This window comes from Aulonocara sp. 'chitande type north' Nkhata Bay, linkage group LG18, assembly GCF_057382095.1.
Source record: "Aulonocara sp. 'chitande type north' Nkhata Bay isolate Kocher_YH1m ecotype deep benthic linkage group LG18, A_spYH_male_GT1.1, whole genome shotgun sequence".
In the NCBI taxonomy this organism is placed as follows: Eukaryota; Metazoa; Chordata; class Actinopteri; order Cichliformes; family Cichlidae; genus Aulonocara; species Aulonocara sp. 'chitande type north' Nkhata Bay.
The window spans coordinates 41318053-41327016 of record NC_141361.1 but is presented as its reverse complement, the minus strand read 5'-3'; the positions used below and the strand labels follow the sequence as shown (position 1 = coordinate 41327016).

The 8964-nt window shown below is 42.5% G+C and overlaps 1 protein-coding gene across 3 annotated transcripts in view; it reads right to left on the bottom strand.

Moving 5' to 3' along the window:
* Positions 1–1274: 1274 nt before the first annotated feature.
* The window catches only part of palmda (palmdelphin a), a 28451-nt gene continuing 20761 nt past the window's right edge, over positions 1275–8964 (bottom strand). For 2 of the 3 annotated variants that reach the window (XM_086271086.1, XM_086271089.1), the window contains 5 exons: positions 6603–6717; positions 6484–6508; positions 6314–6397; positions 5120–5280; positions 1275–4315 (listed from right to left, as the gene is read on the bottom strand). In XM_086271086.1, coding sequence (XP_086127212.1) covers positions 3353–4315; positions 5120–5280; positions 6314–6397; positions 6484–6508; positions 6603–6717 — 1348 coding nt within the window. In that variant the 3' untranslated portion in view covers positions 1275–3352. The remainder of the gene's footprint in view (positions 4316–5119; positions 5281–6313; positions 6398–6483; positions 6509–6602; positions 6718–8964) is intronic. The other variant, XM_086271088.1, reaches the window with a different exon arrangement.

The following is an 8964-nucleotide window of genomic DNA, read 5'->3' as shown; positions in this document are numbered from 1 at the left end:
CCTGTAAAGCAGGAGTGGGGTAGGCGGAGGGTTACCCTGGTGCAGGTGTGCCGCGGTCAGTGGAAGAATCCGCGAGTTTCTCTGTGAGTTTCCCATTACGTCGTAGCTACTCGGTGCTTGTTGGAAGTTTAGGGGTTTTTTTCGCTGTAAAAAGAAGTTTTCTTCCCACGCACAGCGGACACTAATGTTTTTGTCACTTTTTATGGAATCAAACTCAAAGTAAGGTCAGTACTTCCACGCTTTAAACGCTGCACGCTCATACTCTCTCTGCACTCGATATGTGATCCATTGTTGATCTGCACACAGCTGTTGTCACGAACGTCGCACTCGCTTACGTCACTGTCATGAGACATTCTCGCAAAAAAATCACGGTTTTAGTAACGCAGCGTTCCTACGGGAAAGTAACGGTAATCTAATTACCGTTTTTGCAATAGTAATCCCTTACTTTACTCGTTACCTGAAAAAAGTAATCAGATTACAGCTGTGTTTCCCTCCAGTTTCCCTCTTTACTGTATTCAAGCCCTGTGTTTTCCTCTGCCCTTTGTCACGTCGTACCTCCTCATGTGCTGTAAGTCGCTCCGTGTTTCTGGTTTCAGTTTTTCTACGCTTCTAGTTTCGCAGTGTTTTGTTCTTAGTTTTATACTCTAGGTGTTTGCTTTGTTTTCTGTAAGTTATATCATGAAGGGTTTTTCCAGCAAATAAAGCTGCCGATTCAAAGTTTGTTTTTCCGTGCACGAATGTCTGCATTTGGGTCCACGTCCTGCCTGCCACAGCACAAACAGTTTCATTGTGTTTGCTGATAAATATAATGGTGGCTGTGTGCCAAAGCCAGTGATACGGGCACCTGCATTAATGACGTTAAACTCGTGGATAGTTCTTTAATGACACGAGCGACTAACAGAGAGTGATATCCAGCGTGACTCTGTGGGGACGTCTGAGCTGACTCGTGTCACACAGGATTAATGTCGCACACGCATTAAATGGTCAGAGCAGCGTACACGGGATGAGCTGGTTTATTAGCATCATTGTTCTAGGGCTTTCTACATGCTCGTCATCTCACACACTGCACCCAAATGTTTAAAGGCACTATCAGAATGGACACTGAAGGAAATTTCCGTCCCGGGTTTCCTCCGTGGCGTGAGCGATAAGCAGAGTTTTGTCCTTTCCTTATAATACTCCTAATTATTCAGAGTAACACTCAGGTATGCCGTTCAGCTGGGTTAGTTACGACGTCGGGAGCAGTTAGGAGAACAAAGTGACAGAAACTGTTCAGGTTGCTTTCCCACAATCAACTCAAAGGTTTATTCATCAGACAACAGCTTATATAGAGGAAAAAGGTTCGTGTGTCAGCAGGTTCTCAGTTCAAACCGGTACAGACCAAATAAGGAAACGTCTTCCTGCCTCCTGAGCAAAGAAGTATCCTTTGTGTAGTTTATCTCTTCAGTTACAATTTATGATCATCCCAGCAAAATACACTCCTAGACATAGAATACAGAGTTCTTTCATTAGTGAATTCTGAAACAAACCACCTGGCCTTTAACAAGCTCTTTTCTAAAGGATAAGGAAGGGAGGATGGGAGTAAGGAAGTGGTCTCGTCTCTGTGGTATTTTCGACCTTGGGGTACAACAGACACCGTATCAGAACGAAAGGGTTTACAAATGCTGATGACAGTAAAATTATGATTTTACTGTCAGGTATTTACAAACCAGATGTTTAAGCTTCCACTGTCAGGAAATGATGAATATTGTTTCTCATATGCAAATGTTCCAGTTGGAGAAAGCACAACTGAAACATTGGCACCTGAGCTGTGAATGCTAATGCAGTCATGCTGCTGTTGTGCAGCTCAGTCCATCCAGTTATAACAAATATCACACTTGTCCATCCGGTTGTTGTTCAGTATTTATCAGCTGATATTGTTTTGGTATTATTAAACCCACGTGGGCCAACCCAGAACAGAATATGCTGCATAGCACAGGAAAGTAATGCAAACATTCACCGACACATTCAACACAGTGTGAAGTCATTCTGAAGTAGGTCACTCCAATCCGTTATTACCAGCAGAGGGAGCCACAGTGCGCTCCACTGGTCAAACCTAATATTGTGTCTGTTGCTATGGGAACATGTGCTTGTTCTGTAATATTGTTTAATTTGGACCTGAGGACTATAAGAAGATCATTAATGTTATTACCTCCATGTGTGTCTGTGTGTGTCTATGTAAACCATTGTTTTGAATTAATTCTGATAAAGGATTTTAGATTGGGGTCATGGTAACTACCCATTAAATGTTAGCTTACATCCATTACGGTCTTCAATATCAGCTTCATGATTTATTGGTTGAAAACGGACAAAAAGCCTTTTAAATTCAAAGTTCTGACTCTTAAAATTGTGCTGTGCATTGTCAACATATGGAAAATATCATATCAAGATCATGTGATCTCTCCTCAACAGATCAAGAGCTGCGTCTTGGAAATGCGTAATTTTGGTTAATTTATTACTGTCGTAGGCTTTTGGGAACAAACAAAACAAAAACATGCATGAAGCTACAAAGTTCTTCAGGCTAACATGCTGTCCAAACCTAATCCTAACGATCAGAGCTGGGCTTATTTGAGTGCTTTGAAGCAGTAAAAGTGAAGCATCTTACAGTCCAGTCATCATCATGCTGGTGTTGCTCTGCTGTTCGTTGTCACAACCAGCAGCTCTGCAGTGTAACAATGAAATGAGTAAATGTTAAACAGTACAGTTTTGAGTTGTTATTCTGAGAGGTTAAAGCTAGCTGCCTGGGCTTTGAATACTGGGAGCTAGGAGCAGACATGCTAAAGCACTGCTAGCACATGTGCAGTAAGAACACGTGTGTCACTTGGATTTAATCCTGTTCAAAGTGATTTATTTTGGTTTGTCTTTTTTCTCCATGCATTCCAACTTCAGATGACAGATTTGTGGGTTAATCTTTTCAAGTCATCTTACATTTTACATTAATCTGTAGCATATATATCCTGGGGCAACATACTGAACTCCCAGTTGCTCTCTGATGCATTCATTCATTCATTCATTCATTCATTGTTAGTACTTGTTAGCATGGAAAACAGTGCTTGTGTGATTGTGTGTGATTTGGTGAAGTAGAAGCAGAAAAGCGCTATATAAAAACAGTCCACTTACAGCGACACACAGCAGTATGTGATACGTGGGGAACACGTTATAAAGACTGACCAAATTAAACAGGGCTCTTTAGTTACAGTGTCACATGTTTATTAGCTGGAGATGATTTCACATCTTCCCTTTCACAAAAGGTCACTAAGCGCTCGAGGAGAATCGGTCATTTTAGGCAGCACCACGTAAAAAAGAAGGCTTTCAGTTAGCAGACACTACAGCACGGTTGTTGTTTTTTCCGGATCTTTCTGACGCCTGGTCCCACCGCGCTCTCTCTGTGTCCGTCTCCAAGTCCCTGCACGTGTGCAGCAGCTCCATTGCTTGCGCTTGGCTTTGGAATGTGCCCGTGGCTCTTCTTCTCCTTCATGTTGCTGTCATCATAGTCTTCATCGTCCTCAACAATGACCAGTTCAGCCTTGAGGGAACCTTCAAACTCCCGAACCTGCCGGCTCTCGTCCAACGCTGACTGAAAACCCATGAATATGGCTGTGATTGGCTCAGCAGTGTCCAAGACGCTAAGGACTGTGCAAGGAGGGTCATCTCCAGTAAGGGGTGCTCTGTGTCTGTTCCCAGTTTGTCTGTTTGACTGGTACAATGATGGGCGGTAATGTTCTTCCTCACTGATATAATCAATAGCAGGAATATAACAGGGAGTGTAGCTGAAGCGTGTGTGTGTTAGTATTTCCTGGTCATGTGTTCTAAGAGGTACGCAGCACCTGGATGGTTCAGTGATCCTGCTGCTGCTTCTGGTCATGCCACTGGGCTGGTGGCTTGCAGACCCGCCTTCCTGAAGACGGTGACAATTTGTCACTGGATATGAACTACAGTGACAATCTCGCTGGTTGCCATAGTGATCCAGGCGCGTCACACAACTTTCCGTCAGATTGCTTTGCTGGCTCCTGCCTTCATTTTTGATAAGACAGCTGTCCTGGTTACAGTAGTGATGCTCACTGCGTGGGTTTCTTTGGCTGTTTTCGTTGGAGCTAAAGTCTTTGTCTGCTTTGTGTCTTTGCAGGACATCATAGTGTCCTGGCTGCTTCCTGAGGTCATGCTCCTCCACCCTGTTCCAGTTTTGGTGCTTTGCTTGACCATGCATTGTAGCATTTCTCAGTAAATGTTCCACCTCATTGGCCGATAGCTCAGAAACACCATTCTGGCCACGTGATGCCTAGAAGTACAAAAAAACCAGGACTCAGAAACTGAAAGAAATTCAAACACAACAGAAGCTAACATGACACATTCTGTTTATGTCACTTCACGAGCTACTTGAAAAGGAACATGTACAGCTAAAATGCTTGTTCTTTGTCAGCAGAATTGCTAACAGAAATCTATATTAGCTTGAGATGTTCATGCCAGTGTTTCCCACACACAGGCTTTATTCGTGTGGGTGACTGTTTTGCAGCTAAGTGAGGCCACAGTTCAGGACTGTGGATTTGGAGTTGCTACTATGTGATACAGAACTCAGTTAAGAGACAGTGGATTATTGCTCCTTTATTTATTGTCATAGTTTTTGAGATTTATTAAAATAAAGATTTAAACAAAGGAAAAACCAACTAAGAACCATGCAGATGGTTCAAACAGTAACAGACGACAGTCGGCTGCATCCTTCATTACTGTAGTTTTCTCTCTCTTGAAATAGAGAAACGATATAGTGCATGCCTCCATTTATATTCATCATATACAACAAATCTTTGTTTGCCTTTGGCACCCCAGGTAGATAGCTTTACATTAATCCAGTGTAACATTAGCCCCACCCAGTCCACTGCTCTGTGCCAGTCGCAGCTACTGGGACTTTGGTAAAAATGCTGGTGTCATTATTACCAGTTGTGGAGTATTAGGGTCACTAATCAAAAGTTACAGGGAGCTAATATTCTCATACAAATCTGTTTCAAAGCTAAAATGGAATAAAACAAAGCATGCACCTCCACTGCTTAAAGTGAAGTCAGGGTTTGGCTCAGAATAATAAAAATACCTGCTGAGAGTTGAGTGCACAAACACACTTCTGGACATCATCAGGAACCCTGAGCCCGGTGTTTTGGTGAAAGTCTTTCAGAAGAACATCAGGCGTAGAAAGTACTGAGCTCTCCCCAGTCAGAGTATTTTTAGCCACATTGAGCTGCATGTTAAACAGAGCTGGGACACAGAGGGCAGTTAATGCAGTTAAAGTTTATCCTGATTATCATGACATCCGTCCAGGTGCACAGCACAATCCATGTCCTGTACATTAGTTAATGTAAGTCTCCACAGGTCATTCTCAATGGGTGATACAAATGTATAAAAATAAAGCAGAGGAAAAAGTTCGCTTTGAGCTCTGAGATATGGTATATCTGATATAACATATACAGGACAGTATGTGTAGAACCCAGAAACATAGATGTGTGGTCAAAGATGAAAGAATGTGCACTAATGAGGTGAAAAAGTTACATTTATGTGACTTTCTGATGTCCTTTTTAAAGATCTGTGGAAAATGATGAATCACGTTTTTTGTGCAGAAACTAGGAGTGAGTCATATAGACATCCTTTACTCAGCGTTCTGATACCTGTGCAAAGTTCACAGGTAGATCCTCAAAAACTAGAGCGCACTGGAACGCCAAATTAAAGCAGACATGAAACACTACACACATACAAAGGCTGATTTACAACGTAAAAATCCAGCTGTTACTCATAATCTGTGTGTTTGTAAAGAATTTAAAAATGAGGACAGATTTTCCTGTTTGAGTGAATGTAGCCAAACAATGGAGCCAATTATTGTTAAAGAGACAGACAGTATAAGTGGACAGTATGTCCTTGGTTTTACTGCTGCAGCCAGGGGCAGCACAAAAGGGTTTTCCACTGAGTTATTGGTTCTGTCACTAGTTAGCTAACATAAACCAATGTGGGTTTATTAGCCACAACCAACCAGGCGACGTCACATTCTGTGCTGACAGAAGATGGCGTAAACATCTTTTGAAAGCACTTATTGTACTGTAGCTGCCTCCACCAGTTTGTGAGAGTGAATGAATAGTGGCATTGTAAAGCACTTTGGGTGCCTTGAAAAGTGCTATATAAATCCAATCCATTATTAATTATCAGAACACAGCACTATAAATTCAGTTCTACATTTGCAAACTCTTGTGTATTTCAGTGCTATTGTGTATAACAGTTTTAAATGTATGAATGATCTCACGCTGCCGTGGTGTGTTTGGCTCACACTGTTCACTGGCTGGTGAGGAGAAGGATTCAGGGATTGCTGTGGTTATGTGTAATGGTTCTGCAAGAACAAAAACAGAACTGTTAGCTTGGGTTCATCTTTCGTCGCAACACCAGAGATGTTGCAAATGATGTCACATGACTTACCAGGAACAAAGCTGTTGTGGGCTTCCTAGAAGACACGCACAACTCAGTAAGTATAACAGGTACTAGAGGGAGCACAACACTACACCTGTGTATCTGTGAGAATGTGTGTTTGTATATACCTTGATAATGTCCTCCGGACTTTTCTCCACTGCCTTGAGTCTACTGAGGATAAAACTCTCATTAACGCTGATCATAGACTCTTCTCTCTCCAGAGAATCCACCTCCATTTCAATCCTAAGGAGACAGAGGGGTCAGAGCAGGGTAGTAACAGGGCAGGACATCACATGAGAAACAGTAACCTCTGGGCCTGAAAATGTGGCCAATGTGAAAGTGACAAAAACTGCAGTGCCTCTGAAGGCTATTTGAGGCTGGCAACCTCATAGACTCTCTTGTTAAAATACCCAACTTTACAGCATTAAAGAGCATGTTTAATTTTTGATTTTTTTTTGTTTTGTTTCAAGTAGAGCTGTGCGATAGAACGATAACGATATGTATTGCGAAATAACTTTTCCTCGATAGAAAAATTAAACTATTGCGATAGACCTCACCGCTCTGGTCCTCTTAGAAAGAAGAACAGCCAATCCAAATTAAGTTGCGCAAAGCCGAACCAATCACAGCCGCAGCGTCACGTGACTTGTTACGTACAGCACAAGTGCCAAGCTGCACATGTGTATTTGTTTGGGAAGCAGCCAGCCGCCGTGCCGCCCGGATAATGGAGAAAATGAGTGTGCTGACTAGAAAAATCAACCGAGAGCATGACCGAAGGTTACCGAAGAGAAAACAGATGATGGTTCCAATGCCGGAGAGCTTGTCAAACGGAGGAGCCACAGAAGTCCCGTAGTGTGAAGGTATTTCGGCTATTTCAAGTCTGACAAAAAACATTAGCGCGCACTGTAAATTGTGCCGAAAGCAAGTCTGGAAACACAATAAAGCGGTGCATGCTCAATCTCTGACTGGAAGCGCTAATTCGTCATTCGGCTTTTGTCAGACTAAAGTAACTGTTAAAACTGTTTGAAAAGCTCAGCTATACAACAATGTGTCATGATCCTGGGTCCTTTTGACCCAGCGTTTTGTGTTTTCTCTTCTTGTGATTTTGGTTCTGTTCTTCCTCTGTTTAGTGTTTATTCTGTTCTGCCCGTGTGTTCCTGTATCTAGTCCGCGTTTCTTAGTTGTGTCCTTTCATGTGTAAGTTCCTGTTTTATTGTGAAGGTCTGCGTCTTATGTGAGTGTTTTCATTTGCCTCCCTAGTCTCGTCATGTTAATTACTCCCAGCTGTGTTCCCACCTGTGTGTAATCTCCCTGTGTTCTCTGAGTGTATTTAGGGCCCGAGCACCGAGAGTGCGAAGGCCCTATTGTATCTGCTCCGTTTCTTATTATTATTATTATTAGGGCCCGAGCACTGATAGTGCGAAGGCCCTATTGTATCTGCTCCGTTTCTTATTATTATTATTATTATTATTATTATTATTATTATTATTATTATTATTCACCCCAAACAAGGGCCTTTTTGAGGGCCTAAACATGCTCAAAAACTCATGAAATTTTGCACACATGCCAGGTCTGGTGAAAAATTTTGTATTTTAATGGTTTTACTTATGAGCACTGGGAAATGGCTCTAGAGCGCCACCTATGCCTTGTTAAATGCAGCCCTACGACCACATGGTTTGAGCTACATGTATGAAATTTGGCACACATGTGTATCATTCCAAGACGAACAAAAAAGTCTGTGGGCCCATTGACGCAAACCCAACAGGAAGTCCGCCATTTGGAAGAGAAGGTGACATTTTGGCTCTAATTTTGCCATTTCCATGCCTCGAACTTTTTCGAACTCCTCCTTGGGATTTGGTCGTATAAGCTTCAAATTTGGACAGTGTCAACTACACCCTTGTGCCATGTTAAATTGCGGAGCTTTTGAGTTTTCACAATACTATGAGGCCGTGGCGCCATGGCGAATTTTGATGACTCGCCATGAAAATCTTATTGCCTCTCATTCTGTCATACATGTTCCGATCTGGACCAAAGAGCACACATATGATAAGGCTCCACCCCTGAACATATTTCAACTGCCATATTTGACATCAAGGACAGCGCCACCTAGTGGGAACAGGAAATGTCATGTTTTACACTTTGGGGTACAGTATAGTGATGGGTGACATCTGCAGCCTCAAATTTCTCCAGGAAAGCCTTAAGGAGTTGGTCTTGGGTTACAGTGAAAACTGTGAGTTTTCGTGAAAGGGTGTGACCCCAGCAGCATGGCGAACTTTGATGTCACGCCATGAAGAAACAAATTAGTATAACTCAATGAAATCCAGTCTGATCAGTACCAGACTTTACAGGCATGATGTCAGACCCGCCCTGAACAGATTGATGTGCCCATTGTCGGAAATACGGACAGCGCCACCTAGTGGCAACAGGAAATGTCATGGCTTTAATTTTGTTGTACTGATTTTCACAGGTTCATCTTGGCCACCTCAAAAGCGG